This window comes from Branchiostoma floridae, unplaced genomic scaffold (assembly GCF_000003815.2).
Source record: "Branchiostoma floridae strain S238N-H82 unplaced genomic scaffold, Bfl_VNyyK Sc7u5tJ_1336, whole genome shotgun sequence".
Lineage (NCBI taxonomy): Eukaryota > Metazoa > Chordata > Leptocardii > Amphioxiformes > Branchiostomatidae > Branchiostoma > Branchiostoma floridae.
The window spans coordinates 33,856-49,350 of record NW_023365701.1 but is presented as its reverse complement, the minus strand read 5'-3'; the positions used below and the strand labels follow the sequence as shown (position 1 = coordinate 49,350).

Genomic DNA, 15,495 nt, shown 5'->3' with positions numbered 1-15,495 from the left:
AAATTTTATTGTGAAAGATGGACAGTCAAATATTCAATGTACATTTTGTGTTGGAATTGTTGTTACTGTTTGCTTGCCAGGAGCTGCCGACAGGAGACTGTAAGTGTTGAATTTCCAAATACCTAAATTTTTATTATTTTCAAATTTTTAACCTTTTATTTTTTTGAATATTGTATAGTGTAAATATTGTAAATACTGTAAATACTGTAAATATTGTAAATACTGTATATATGTAAATACTGTAAATATGTAAATTTGTTGTTTTTAAATTTTTATCCTCTTAACTTATTCCCTCTTTTAATATGCTCATTTGGGCGGCTGCGACCTTGTAGTGCAGGTATGGAGATCCTTTGGGTGTGTTTAGGTTAACCCATTCCATCTGTCTTACCTCTTTTTTTGTTTTTTATTTTGAATTTATTTTCTTCCATCTGTTCTTTGAATACGTGAATGTGTGCGCAAATGTGTGTGCGGATGTGTGTGCGAATGTGTGTGCGGATGAGTGTGCGAATGTGTGTGCGAATGAGTGTGCGAATGTGTGTGCGAATGCGATGAATGCACTGCAAGGTCTCCGCCCAAATATGTCTGTCTTAACGCTCCTTGCCTCCCCTGAAACGCCAACAGTCCTATCCTCGAACACGCGTCTGACCTTAGTCTGACCTCGGAGTGGGTTCCGGGGTCGCTGCTTGGTGCGGAGCTCCAGTTGAAGGTCATTGCACAAGGGTTCACGACGACCTTCACCGCCCTGCCTTCTCCGTCGGACCCTGCCCGGACGTCAGATCAAAGGCCTGCACGTGTTCCCGGACTTCCTGGAGCCTTCCGACTGGTGGTGTTCCGAGGTGGTCCACCGTCCAGCACGTGGGCCAGCTGCTCTTACGGCGACGACTTGGATCGGAACGGACCGCGCACGGATGATCCCCCCCTCTGTAAACCCTGCTGACAAAAAGTTTCCCTCTGGCGTATGTATTGATTGAGACCCTTACCAGACTATTGCATGTAAAAACGACTACGATTATGCCCAATTCTTTTTTTTTTTTTTTTAGTATTTGGTTTTTGGTTTTTGGTTTTTCTAAAACAAAATGAAGACTTTCAAATTGATAATATTTGGTATTTCTAAAAAAATGAAGACTTTCAATTGATATTTGATATTTGGTTTGTGTTTTTTCTAAAAAAAAAATGAAGACTTTCAAATTGATGTTAATATTTGGTATTTGGTTTCTCTAAAACAAAATTAAAACTTTCAAATTGATATGTGTAATATGATATTTGGCATTTGGTTTCTATAAAACAAAATTAAAACTTTCAAATTGATATGATTGTGTAATATAATATTTGGCATTTGGTTTCTATAAAACAAAATTAAAACTTTCAAATTGATATGTGTAATATAATATTTGGCATTTGTTTTCTCTAAAACAAAATTAAGACTTTGGTTTCTCTAAAACAAAATTAAAACTTTCAAATTGATGTGTAATATAATATTTGGCATTTGGTTTCTCTAAAACAAAATTAAGACTTTCAAATTGATATGTGTAATATAATATTTGGCATTTGGTTTCTCTAAAACAAAATGAAGACTTTCAAATTGATATGTGTAATATAATATTTGGCATTTGGTTTCTCTAAAACAAAATGAAGACTTTCAAATTGATATGTGTAATATAATATTTGGCATTTGGTTTCTCTAAAACAAAATGAAGACTTTCAAATTGATATGTGTAATATAATATTTGGCATTTGGTTTCTCTAAAACAAAATGAAGACTTTCAAATTGATATGTGTAATATAATATTTGGCATTTGGTTTCTCTAAAACAAAATGAAGACTTTCAAATTGATATGTGTAATATAATATTTGGCATTTGGTTTCTCTAAAACAAATGAAAGACTTTCAAATTGATATGTGTAATATAATATTTGGCATTTGGTTTCTCTAAAACAAAATTATGACTTTCAAATTGATATGTGTAATATAATATTTGGCATTTGGTTTCTCTAAAATAAAATTAAGACTTTCAAATTGATATGTGTAATAAAATATTTGGCATTTGGTTTCTCTAAAACAAAATGAAGACTTTCAAATTGATAATATTTGGTATTTCTAAAAAAATGAAGACTTTCAATTGATATTTGATATTTGGTTTGTGTTTTTTCTAAAAAAAAAATGAAGACTTTCAAATTGATGTTAATATTTGGTATTTGGTTTCTCTAAAACAAAATTAAAACTTTCAAATTGATATGTGTAATATAATATTTGGCATTTGGTTTCTCTAAAACAAAATTAAGACTTTGGTTTCTCTAAAACAAAATTAAAACTTTCAAATTGATGTGTAATATAATATTTGGCATTTGGTTTCTCTAAAACAAAATTAAGACTTTCAAATTGATATGTGTAATATAATATTTGGCATTTGGTTTCTCTAAAACAAAATGAAGACTTTCAAATTGATATGTGTAATATAATATTTGGCATTTGGTTTCTCTAAAACAAAATGAAGACTTTCAAATTGATATGTGTAATATAATATTTGGCATTTGGTTTCTCTAAAACAAAATTAAGACTTTCAAATTGATATGTGTAATAAAATATTTGGCATTTGGTTTCTCTAAAACAAAATGAAGACTTTCAAATTGATATGTGTAATATAATATTTGGCATTTGGTTTCTCTAAAACAAAATTAAAACTTTCAAATTGATATGTGTAATATAATATTTGGCATTTGGTTTCTCTAAAACAAAATTAAAACTTTCAAATTGATATGTGTAAAATAATATTTGGCATTTGTTTTCTCTAAAACAAAATGAAGACTTTCAAATTGATAACATTTGGTATTTGGTTTCTCTAAAACAAAATTAAAACTTTCAAATTGATATGTGTAATATAATATTTGGCATTTGGTTTCTCTAAAACAAAATGAAGACTTTCAAATTGATATGTGTAATATAATATTTAACTTTTCGAACCTGTCCAGTACTGTTATTAGTGTTAACGTTGTTATCCTTTTGAAAATGAACTTTTGGAAGCAGTTGTTTTCCTTTTGAAAAAAATTTAGCCTGGCCCAGTACCTACTTTTTAATTTTTCAAGTTCATATAATATTTGATAAATTGGTATAATTATGAAATTGGTCATTTCTTGAGCCCAAAATAAACATTTTGAATTTGTTAACTCCCCAGAGCTAAGACTCCTTACAGTCTAAGATCCCACAAAAACGTAAACTCAATTTATTAATCTTTGTTCCGAAAAAAAGGAAATTTTTGAACCATTTTTTTCCTTTTGAAAATTAAAATGTAAGCCTAGTCCAGTACATTTTGATGGGGGAGGGGGGCCTTCTAGCTGATTTGCTAACATGTTTATTGTAACTGGTCTCAAGTGCATCCTGTGTAACTATGTGAACTGTGTTTCTGAGTCTGAAAATTGCACATGGCTTCAGAATATGTAAACTATATGTGATGAAATTTGTAGAAAAAGATTACCTTCAGAAATTGTATCGAACCTTCCAAATTCAATAACATCTGAATTTGATGAGGATTTCCTTCATCTTTAATTTGAACTAGAAGGAATTGAGTAACTGACTTGCAACAAGGAACTGTTGACCAGCACACATCAGGTCGCAGTTCAATTGTCCAAGAATTTTTTTTTCTCCCTCTCTTGCGAAACGTGGGTTTCACCTTGAAGTTCAGAGCAAACGATGACAATCATGTATGATTTGAATTTCAAAAAAACTCGGAAAATAGGAAAAAAATCATTTTCAAACCAGTTGTTTTCCTTTTGTAAATGAACATTTAAGCCAGGCCTAGTACCAGACTTCTTATCTTATAAGTCTATCTAATATTTCTAAATTTGTATTTTGCGATCCCCAAATAAACATTTTGAAAAAAAAAATTTGTAAATTCCCCCTGAGCTAAGTATTCTTCTTGGCTACCCCTTCCATTCGACAATCCTAGAAAATGACTTTAATTTAATCTTCTTTGGTCTGAAAACTTTTAGAACCAGTACTGTTGTTATCCTTTTGAAAAGGAACTTTTGGAAGTAGTTGTAACTCCTTTTGAAAAAAATTTAGCCTGGCCCAGTACCTAATTTTTCATCTTTCAAGTCCATGTAATATTAATAAATTGGTATAATTATAAAACTGGTCATTTCTTGAGCCCAAAATAAACATTTTGAATTTGTTAACTCCCCTGAGCTAAGACTCCTAAAAATATACAGTCTAAGACCCCACAAAAACGTAAACTATCATTTAATCCTTGGTCTGAAAATAGGAACTTTTTGAACTAGTTTTTCCTTTTGAAAATTAAAATGTAAGCCTAGCCCAGTACATTTTAATGGGGGAGGGTGGGGCCTTCTAGCTGATTTGTTAACATGTTTACTGTAACCGGCACCCAGTACCAGTACACAATCCAAAAGGCATCCTGTGTGAAAATTTGTTTTCCATAGTTTCAGACGTTTCATCTGAACCAGGGAATTCGATAATGTTTTTCTAGCCCTTTGATTTTGTTCCGGAGCCCATGTTCACTTATAAATTTCCTTCTTGTCTCGAACCTTCCAAATTTCCATTATAATTATAATAATAACTGTTTGGGCTAAATTTGAGTGTGTAAAAAAATTTACGACTTCTGGATTTCCTTAAAGCTTGTATTTCAAATAGAAAGAAGTGAGTGTCTGACTTTCAGCAGATCAACTAGACGTGCATCACAGCTCATGTTTTTGTCCCTCCTTCTCTTACCTAATGTTAATGTTACTGCTGCAGCTGGTTGTTGCCTGCAGCAACCTTTAGTGAATTTGGACTTTCAAAAGCCTCAAATTTTCAAAAGACTGGCAAATTGTATGTGGCTTCTGTATGTGGTTTCAGAATGTGTGTACTGTATGATGAAATTTGTAGAAAAAATCTGATGTTTTGTAAATAACTGTAATGGCATAGTTTTGGCCGCTTCTGAATACCTCATTTAGACATACAGTCAAACCTGTCTACAGTGGCCACTCAAAGGACCGGACAAATGTGGCCACTATAGACAGGTGGCCTCTGTATAATGGTGGCAACTTGTAGATAAAATACCCAAGGGACCGACAAAAAGTGGCCACTATGGACAGGTGGCCCCTCTGTAGAGGTGGTCCCTAATACAGGTTTGACTGTAGTTTTTTCTTTGGTCCTTCCCACATCAAATTTTGTGCATGAGCCATTGCCCATCATCGTTTCTGTAGCCCTGGCTCACAAAACTTTTGTGCCATCACTGCAACAAGGGGCCAGTCCACTAATTGTGGTCTGTGTGACTTCAACTCCCATAGTCTGCATGCCCAAATTCTGAGAAAGCAGCATGCACTAGTTTTCTCGGCTCGGGATTGAAATTGGTAGACTTTCATTTGCTAGTAATGTTGTGCAATATTGCATGTGGCTGCGAAATGTGTGTACTGTATTATATGTGATGACATTGGTAGAATATATGAATGGTCTTTTTACTGACTTTAGTTTTCAGTTTAAGTCCTTCCCACACCAAACTGTGCATCAGGTATATCTATAGCGTCCAACTCTGTTTCTGTAAGGTGATGGGCCACACAACTTTTTTTGGACTAGTCAACTGACAGTGGTCTGCTTGTTCAACTCCCATAATCTTCCTAAATGCTGAGTGCTAAGTAGAAAAAGCAGCATGTACCATTTTTCTCGACTGGGGATTGAACTCCTCGACCTACAGACCAGAGGCACTCTAGCTATCCACTTAACCATTGTACTGGTTCACAGAGATTTGTACATTTTCATTACATGTTTTCATAATTTTCATACTTTTTAGAAGGATTTCAGTTTCTCCTGATTGACTAATTTAACTTTAGAGGCACTGAAATGTACACAAAGATTCAGGCTGAGCCTTTCTCATTTGATTTAATTCTCTTATTCCATCAATTTTTATTGAAATTACAGACAACAAATGAAACATTTTCTTGCCCAAATCAGCACGAGTTCTAAAGACTGATCCTCCTTTACTGAAATGTGCTTGACCAAATTATTGTAACTGTTATAAATGCAATAAAGTCCTTCCATTCATATAATATACGTCTAGTAATAATCTCAGAATTCTCCATTGAAAGGCCACTGTGGATGGTCATCACACCTGAAATGACAGAAGAAAACAGACTTTTAGCTACTTGTAAAGTGCTTTTGAGTGTTTTCTTTTTACCACATAAGGAAGGATGCATTGAAAGATAATCTATGTTTTGGCTCATTGTTTGAGAGCCCATGTTTGGGTTGATATTTTCAAAAGTTTGATGTGATGATTTTTTTGGAGGACAGGATTTCCTTGCTACAAGAAAAATATGAATTGAAAGTTGTCATAATAGATTGTTAAGCTGGTTCATGCCAGTAGATATTTATGACTTGTAAAGTTGGTTCAGGCCAGTGGATTTTTTTGGTTACGCTTAAAGTTACGTTTAAGTTAAATTGTCACTCATTGTTTGTGAGCCCATGTTGAAAGAGACATTTTCAAAAGATACCCGTTTCAACGAGCAAATTTTCCATTGAATTTTTCATTGGCCTGCTGTGTTGTTTTTTTCAGAATAAAAGGATTTAACAGTTACTGCTACAAGTAAAGATGCTTTGTTCAGAATAAAAGGATCTAATTGCTTCAAGTAATGATGCATTGAAATATTTCCTTGCTGCAAGTAAAAAATTATGCATTGAAAGTTGTCATTTAGTTTGTAAAGTTGTTATGTCATTCATTGTTTGGCTCGCCAATGTTGCTAAGATTTGGAAAATCTAAACTTTTTAGAGGACAGAAATTTGCTTGTTGAGACAGGAAAAAAAATCATCCTGAGTGTGTTGGAAGAACAGGTCTTAGAGATTAGAGGCCTGATAAGACTAATGGCTGAAGCTCCATTGGGACTACCGACTTAAACATTCAAAATGAAATGAACTTATAACTTACATCCCAAACTTGACAATCCTGGCATCTTTGTTCAGTCCTGAGATCGTTTCCATGTCTTCTGTGCTCAGCTCAAAGTCAAAGATCTGGAAAACAGCAATAGTTACAGTGACATTAAATGGGGAAATCTGTATTATATTCCATGTTTAAATGCAAAATTTTTGTTTATATTTTGTGGTTCTTTCACAATGTTATAGGCTATTTACTTATATATCTTACAAAACATAGATCAAAACTTTCATTGTATATAAACAGTAACTGTTACAGATTTGTTCCCAATAACTTGCTTCCTGCTGAAATAGCCTTTTGGACCAAATTTGTATTTGTTGTTGTGTTAGGCAGACAAAAGGCCAGAATTCTGTGGAATGCATGGGTATGAGTTTATTGTATAGTAAGCATTTGTTCTCTGTATCTGGTATGACCGCCATTTGATGTAACACACCCGAGCTTCGCAGGCACGCGGCACGGCAGCAGCTGGTTATATTACACTCAGTCTGACGGACCCATCACACCTAACTTTTGCACATCTATCTGCAAGTGTTCTTTGAAACTATCCAGAGAAGATGCCCCTACTGTGCTTGTTGATAACAAATTCCACTCTACAATGATCATTAGTTCTAGGAAAATACGAATATTTTAATACATCAATCCTAGGTTGGTAACTCTGGTACTTGGAGTAATGGCTGTTTCTTTATTTTTTGGCAAATGTGAGAATGGTCGTTGTCTGGCACATGGTTGTCTGCCTGTAACATGAACATGACAAATGGAGATACTGTTGTGTGTGTGTGTGTGTGTGTGTCTGTCTGTCTGTCTAGACTATGTGTGTTTCTGTCTGTCTGTGTCTGCCACGGATTTATGTGTGCCTACATTGCATTTCCCTCTCTTCATTTTCGGTAAGACAGTGCCCACAAACTTTTCTGCACTTTAGTGATGGCATATGAACATTTTCCTACAATGGATTTTCTCAGAGCATTTAAAAGTAATTCAGGAGCTTTGGAGTTATGTTTGAATCCAGAGATATGTTACTTCACACTTTCTTACATGTACCTGAGAGTTAACTTGTGTTTGTGTCTGTGTGTGTCTGTCTAGTCTGTGTGTGTATGTCTGCCACAGATTTATTGAATGATTCACATTGCATTTCCCTCTCTTTATTTATTTTTGGTAAGACAGTGACTGCTAATTTTTCTGCACTTTCAGAGAAGTGATTTTCCCAAAATACATGTATAATTTGCTCCTACATTCAGAAGCGATTCAGGAGCTTTGGAGTTATGTCCAGAAATAAAAATTGTGACAACCCCACCCCACTTTCTTACATGTACCTGAGAGTTCTCCAGGATCCTGGCAGGTGTGGTGCTCTTTGGGACGACGACCACGCCCCTCTGTACCTGCCACCTGAGGCACACCTGTGGGAGATGGAACACCTGGTTAGTCGCTGAGTGCTAAGCAGAGAAAGCAGCATGGACCATTGTAAGTCTTTTAACAGGTATATATGACGAGAGTACTTGGTTTAAGGGTGGTCCAAGGACATTTCTACAACTTCCATAGTCTTTCTAAAAAGTGCTGAATGCTACTCAATAAACATTCGAAGCAGTAAAATGTACCATTTCAATGTATTTGTTATGACACACTAGGCACAGTTCAAACCCCAACCATGTCTTAATTCAACGCAATTTTGATATAAGTAACCTTATTGTACAGTACTATCAGCAATCAATCAATTGTTTGCTTGCATCAGTAATATAACAGCACTTTAGTCCTACATTATACAACTGTTATTGAAGTTGGCATTAAAAATTTTTTACAGCAGATTGACCAAAAAGTCATGATTTTTCATATTTCATCAGACATTGATCCACCAGACCAGTGGTTACAGTAAAAACTTGAAAAATATAATTTATTACCCGAACTAAAGAACTCAAGTTTTACCTGTGCTGGAGTTTTCTTGTGCTTTTCTGCGATTGAAATCACTTTAGGATCCTTGAGGGGACTGACACCATGTAGACTCTCCTCCCTGGAAAAGAGAGGACATAAAATTCCAAGTACTTTGACGTTTAGACTTGATCATTCACACCTCAGACTTGGATTCAGTGTATTGCTACCTTAAAGTTTATCCTATTCAATGGTAATGTTACACGCTGCCCGACTCACAGCATCAAAATCCTTGTCTTGCAATTACTATTTGATCAAAGTAAAATGTAAGGCTTATACATGTACAGTACCCAGGTCTGCCAAGCGGGCTGAATGCTGTGATGACGACATTGTTGTCTGCAGCACACTTCAGAAGCTTGCTGCACACCAGGTAGGGGTGAGACTCCACCTGGAGATCATGAGGGAGAAATGTGACAACATTAGAAAGCAACACGTCCAAACAATATTGCTGCTAGTATTCTTTAATATGTATTCACCAAATCTAAAATGGGGAAACTCAATACTGTTATTACAAAGTCACCCCTTTCCACTGATCTTGGATGCATTTTGCACCAAGTAGATTAAAATATTAATAATGTTTCTTCTCTTAAATCCCTGCGTAATTTTGCATAAATAAAAAGAGCTTGTTTACAATGTCCTTGTTTATATTTGTGAAAATGCTTGCTTTTCCTGACGTGGCAAGGTGATCTACCATGGCCAGTTCTGTACTTCAGTTCTTCCTGCGCAAACATTTAATTACAGCGAACTTTTGCTGAAGCAAGTACTGCGTTTCTTTGCGGGGCAGCAGTACAGTATGTGACTTACAGTATACTGTAATGCATCTAAGTCTGCGGGGATTTAATTTCGCGGTTGCAGGAAAATGGACTTTTCGCGGTGGTTTTAATTTCGCGGTAGCACCATGCACTGTAGTCTCTTACTGTTATGGAAAAATTTTCGCGGTGGTTTTAAATTCGCGGTGAAGCGGCCGTCGCGAAAACCGCGAACATTAATCCACCGCGAACATTTCTGCATTTACAGTATGGCACAGCACAGGGAGCTCACAGCCAAAGTGAACACTCCATTCCAGCTACCACGAAATTAAATCCCTGCGAACTTAAATGCAGTACACAAGCCAGAGACAGGAAACCATCATGGTATGAGGTGACCTCTTCCCATTCAATGATTCATCCCAGTTAGTAGTGTGCATAGTCCAGTGGTTAGCGGCCCTGCCTCTGGAACTAGAAGCCGTGAGTTCGATTCCGGCTTTGTCGCTCACCCAACATGCATGCTACTGGAAAGGGTTGCAGTTCTTAAGACATGGTTCACTGTTCATTGTACTTGTTAAAAAGAGCTAGGGGAATTTTCCCAGTATAATGAACTCTTTTCTATCACGACCAGTGGAAGACTAGCTCTTCAGTGAGATAAAACTGGATCGAGATCACGTTACTTTTTCCATAAGTTTACTTTCCTAGCAACTTTAGTAACACTTAGCCGAAGCGACTTTTAAATTTTGTTGTTTTAATTTAGTGTATCAAAGAAAATTAACTGCATGGGTGTGGGTGGGTGGTTGTTTGGCTCTGGGGGTTGCAACAGTGTGGTGTATGCGCCGCCAAAGGGTCTGAAAGTGGTTTGCGGTGTTAGGTTTGTGAACTGACGGCACTGGTTCGGCACAGGCTCGAATAATAGGAGCCAGGCTTTATACGTGCCCCTTGTGTTTCAGGGTTAACATAAGTTTAAGTTAAACAATTAAGTGTGATACATTCTCAAGTACAGCTGTAGAAGCCAGTTAATTGCACAACGGATGAAAGCACACTTCTGTTAACTGCGAGGAACCCCCAAATCCCAAATTGGTGCAGTCCAGATGGATAACTTCGCATTGTTGCACCAACCAGATAATTGCACAAAATTCACTGGCAAATACTGTAAATGCAGAAATGTTTGCGGCGGATTAATGTTCGCGGTTTTCGCGGCGGCCGCTTCACCGTGAATCTAAAAGCACCGCGAATATTTTTCCATAACAGAGACTACAGTGCATGGTGCTATGATAATCGCGAAATTAAAACCACCGCGAAATGTACATTTTCCCGCTACCGCGAAATTAAATCCCCGCGAACTTAAATGCATTTACAGTAGGTCGTGCAATCAAGCGGCTTCTACTGTACTTTCAAAAGCTATATTGATGCTATATATTATTGATCACATTGATAGAAAAATCTATAGTTCCTATTGGCTGAGAGGATTCTTACACTTACTTGATTGACAGCTGGTTTGATCCTCCCATTGGTCAGATTGTTCAAATCAAATTGAAGTGACCTTATAATATAAAATTCTGGGAGGAGTTTACTTGATTGACAGCTGGTTTGATCCTCCCATTGGTCAGATTGTTCAAATCAAATTGAAGTGACCTTACAAGGTAAAATTCTGGGAGCAGCTTACTTGATTGACAGCTGGTTTGATCCTCCCATTGGTCAGAACCTCCTCCATCTGTGAGATGTTGAAGTTGGACACACCGATGGCCTTCACCAGTCCTGCATCCACAAGCTTCTCCATGGCCTGAAAAAGATGAAAAAATTAAACATAATAACTGATAGGGAAAAATAACTTGTTTTTGCTGATGTGTTCTTATTTCTTCATTTTCTTCTTCAGTACTTACACAGTAGTAGCTGTTCAATATGAACAATGACAGGGTATTTTCGAGGTGACCCGATAAGGATTTGGAGGATAGGGGTAACCAAGGAGGTTGAACAAGGGGCTTATAATTCAGCCTCCTTGGGGTAACAGTTCAGGTCAGTTCAGTTCTGTCATCCATATCAGTTGACATATGCTGTTTAAGTTGAAGTGTAAGGTGTAGTTTCTAAAATATGCATTATGTCTAAAAAGCAGGTATACATAAACTTTTTGGCGAATCTTATTACCTGGATGTCTAACCTACATCGACGTGTGTGTATGTCGACTGAGAATATCATTGATCATTTTCTTAGGATAACATTAAGAATATATTGAAATATGCATCAGTAAATAAGGCAAACCCCACCCACAAGAAAATTTCCCTCCCCTCGAATCTTACTGACCTCATTAACATAATTTATGCTATTTTCAAAAACAGACAAAGATTTAGGTAGATACTGACAATTCTGAAAACCTAACATATTTTCATTTGCTTAAACCTTCAAATAACACTTGTACGCTAGCATTTCCACCAATGTTAAGTAAATCTTATGGTTTTTAAAACCTAATAGTAGTGCAAGACCATACAGAGTATATGATACATTTTGGTATCAATAACGATGCTGACCTAGACAGCTTTATTACGTCATTTCCGGAGTTAATCCGTTAATTCTAATTGTTTTTGGACGCCCATGATTGACGCTTTCAATACATGGGTGGATTTACACACAAAGGAAGTTGTCTGAGTCTAGCGGTAGGCCGCCTGCCAAGGAATTGTTGTCGTGGATGTTATAAAGAGTCAACAGATAATGGGTATTTAGCTGACCCACTGCGCCCATAAAATGCCCCCGTCAGCTCACACTCATGGCCCTATCAAGAAACATGTTGAGATTGAGAATAATTATAGACATATTGTCTTGTTACGGTATCATCCTGTTCTGATCATTTTCTAAGAGCCTTTTTTGTCCTCTTATATAGGCTAAAGGGTCTGCCTGCTTTTTTTCCGTAAGACATAGACAGCCTATTTTTATTTCCTCGTAGGGAAAACCATCTTATCTACGTAATTCGTAGCGAGGCGACCAAATTTAGCATAATTGCCTTCCTTGATTAAGCAAAATACGTAGGGGGTTCTTCTGAATTCAGCGTAATTAAATCATTGTCAGGACCGGGCCCCATGCAGACCCAGCTAAGGCTAGAGCAAGGCTGTTCTGCAGATTATGCATTCAGTAAGCTTAATCTCCCGATCATTGTGGTACAGACCTTATTAACATAATCTTTCCTATTTTTTAAGACTAGACACAATGTAAGTAACTGCTGACAATTCTGAAAACCTAACATAGTTGATGTGCTAAATATTTTTTACATAATACTTATAAGCAGGAATTTCCACCAATGTTTGGTATAATCTTCCAGTTTTAACAGCCTGTATTGTAGTGGAAGACCATAAAGTGTATACGATGCATTTTGGCATCAACCATGATGCTTGCATGATCAACTTTCTACACGATCCTGGCGGATTTTGGTTCATCTAATCTTCTAATTTTTGGACACCCATTGGCGCCTTGAATGGCTGCCTTTCAATGGGTGGATCTAAACACAAAGGAAGTTGTCTTTTGATCAATCTAGCTCCACAGGATACTGTAAATGCAGAAATGTTCGTGGTGGATTAATGTTTGCAGTTTTCACTGTGACCACTTCACCGCGAACTTAAATCCACCGCGAACATTTTTCTCTTATGGTATTAGACTGCAGTCTATGGTGTTACAGCGTAATCAAAACCACCTCGAAAAGTCCCTTTTCCCGCTACCGCGAAATTAAATCCCCGCAAACTTAAATGCATTTACAGTAATTTGGCCTGAGGCAAAAAAGACCAAATTGAATCTATATTCTCTGCAACAGCTAATTTTTCGTTCCTATAGATATGCTGTAGCAACTAATATTCAAGCCTGTCATTAATGATGCGTACTGGCCTTACCGAGAAACATTTTGAGATTTAGAATTATCTGTATCTATATAGCTGGTATAACCGCCCTTCGGCATAACACACCAGCTTCGCAGGCACGCGGCGCGGCAGCAGCTGGTTATATTACGCAGAACGACTCGTTACACCTAACTTTTGCACATCTATCTGCAAGCGTTCTTTAAAACTACCCAGAGAAGATGCCCCTACTGTACTTGGTGATCACAAATTCCACTCTACAATAATTCTGGGAAAATACGAATTTTTGAACACATCAACCCTAGGTTCTTGGTAACTCTGGTATTTGAAGGCATGACTAATTAGAGATATATTGTCTTGTTTCATCCTTTCTAAGAGGATTCTTATCCTTTAATACAGGCTAGAGCAAGGCTGTTGAAAAGAATGCATCAGTACTATACTAAAGTAAGCCTAACCACATCCACTAACTCAAATATCAATCCCTGATGATTTTGGTATAGACCTTATTAGCATGATTTATGATATCTTTAAGACCAGAGAAATTGTAAGTAAATGCTGAGATTTCTGAAAACCTAAACATAGTTGATGTGCTTTATTTTTTACATTACACTTGTAAGCAGGAAGTTACACCAATGATTCGGGTAAATCTTACAGTTTTAACAACCTGTATTGTAGTGGAAGACCATATAGTATATGTGACGCATTTTGGCATCAACCATGATGCTTGCTTGATCAACTTTTACACGACTAACAGAGGTCATTATTCTTCATATTTTTTGGACACCCATTCAGCGGCCTTTGGCGCTTTCAATAAATGGGTGAATTTACACACAAAGGAAGTTGTACAGTTAAGGTCTCATTGATGTATTACTCCGCAAGTGGGTACCCTAAAATAGATCCGAGCCAAAAACTAAACGGCTGTATAGACGCATGTTTTTAGCGGTGAGAAATTCCCTTTTAGCCAGCGGAACTGATATCAAAAGTTAGATTGGTGAAAGCTTGTTTGTAACTGAAGAAATTAGCAGGTAAAGCTTTGCAGCCGCGCGCTAGGTCGGAGGTACACAGTCCTGGGTTCTGCGTGGTGCGGTTGTACACTAGCAGCGAAAAAGTGCCTTTTGTGGGGATTAACTAATCGTAGTTTGTAATTGCTATAAAAAAAAGAACCTACGTATAGTTGACGTTGGCAATTTTTTCCCACGATATAGGATAAATGTGCTCAACATAGAATGAAAAATCTGCTAAAATTTCACTTAGCTTCATTATGAACGCGGCCATGTAAACCACGAATTATGACATAGAAGTCTATGGGAAGAAGAAACTCATCAATGAGACCCTATTAAAGCTAAGGGCACAACCCGCCGTACGTGCAAATACGTGCTGTCTACGTACCAAAACGTGGGCAATCTTTTGGGATCCGTAAGTGGTAAGTACCGCCTCCGTACGAACTCGTAGGGAATCCGACGGATTTTGGAGCACACAGACACGCCGTAGAACTTTACAATGTACGTGCAGGCAGGCAAAACTTTGTGTGCCATCAGCTGCGGATTCGCCCCCCGCACGTGCCAGTACGGGCAACGCGCCTGCCCTGTACAGCCTGAACGTTTTCAGAAATACATGGCCGACGTGGCCTCCCAAAAAAACGGACGGACAAATTGCATGTACGGTGGGTTGTGCCCTTAGCTTAAGCAAACACACTCTCTTTTCATCAGTCTATCCTCTAACAGGCTTTTTGTAGAGACCTTATTAACATAATTTATGCCATTTTTAAGACTAGACAAATTATAATAAATGCTGAGAATTCTGAAGAAAACCTAATGTAGTTTGTGTGCTGAAACCTTCACATAACACTTGCAGTCAGGACGTTTTGCTTGTGTTTTGTAATTTCTAAGATTTTTACAGGTTGTGTTGTATTGAAAAACCAAAGAGAATATGCGATGCACATTGGATGCATTCAAGATGCTAGCTATCATTAACTTCATCAAACCGTACATCATTCCCTATAATTACTAATTCAAATTATTTTTTGGAAACCCATGATTGGCGCTTTCAATACATGGGTTGAATTAAACATGAA

The 15,495-nt window shown here is 36.9% G+C and overlaps 1 protein-coding gene across 1 annotated transcript in view; it reads right to left on the bottom strand.

The window, feature by feature from the left end:
• Positions 1–5,857: 5,857 nt before the first annotated feature.
• The window catches only part of LOC118407402 (aldo-keto reductase family 1 member A1-A-like), a 15,296-nt gene continuing 5,658 nt past the window's right edge, over positions 5,858–15,495 (bottom strand). Inside the window, exons 5-10 of the mRNA XM_035807874.1 lie at positions 11,252–11,368; positions 9,127–9,224; positions 8,834–8,918; positions 8,227–8,310; positions 6,911–6,993; positions 5,858–6,100 (exon numbers count right to left, since the gene is read on the bottom strand). Of these exons, the coding sequence (XP_035663767.1) occupies positions 6,058–6,100; positions 6,911–6,993; positions 8,227–8,310; positions 8,834–8,918; positions 9,127–9,224; positions 11,252–11,368 (510 nt within the window). The 3' untranslated portion in view covers positions 5,858–6,057. The remainder of the gene's footprint in view (positions 6,101–6,910; positions 6,994–8,226; positions 8,311–8,833; positions 8,919–9,126; positions 9,225–11,251; positions 11,369–15,495) is intronic.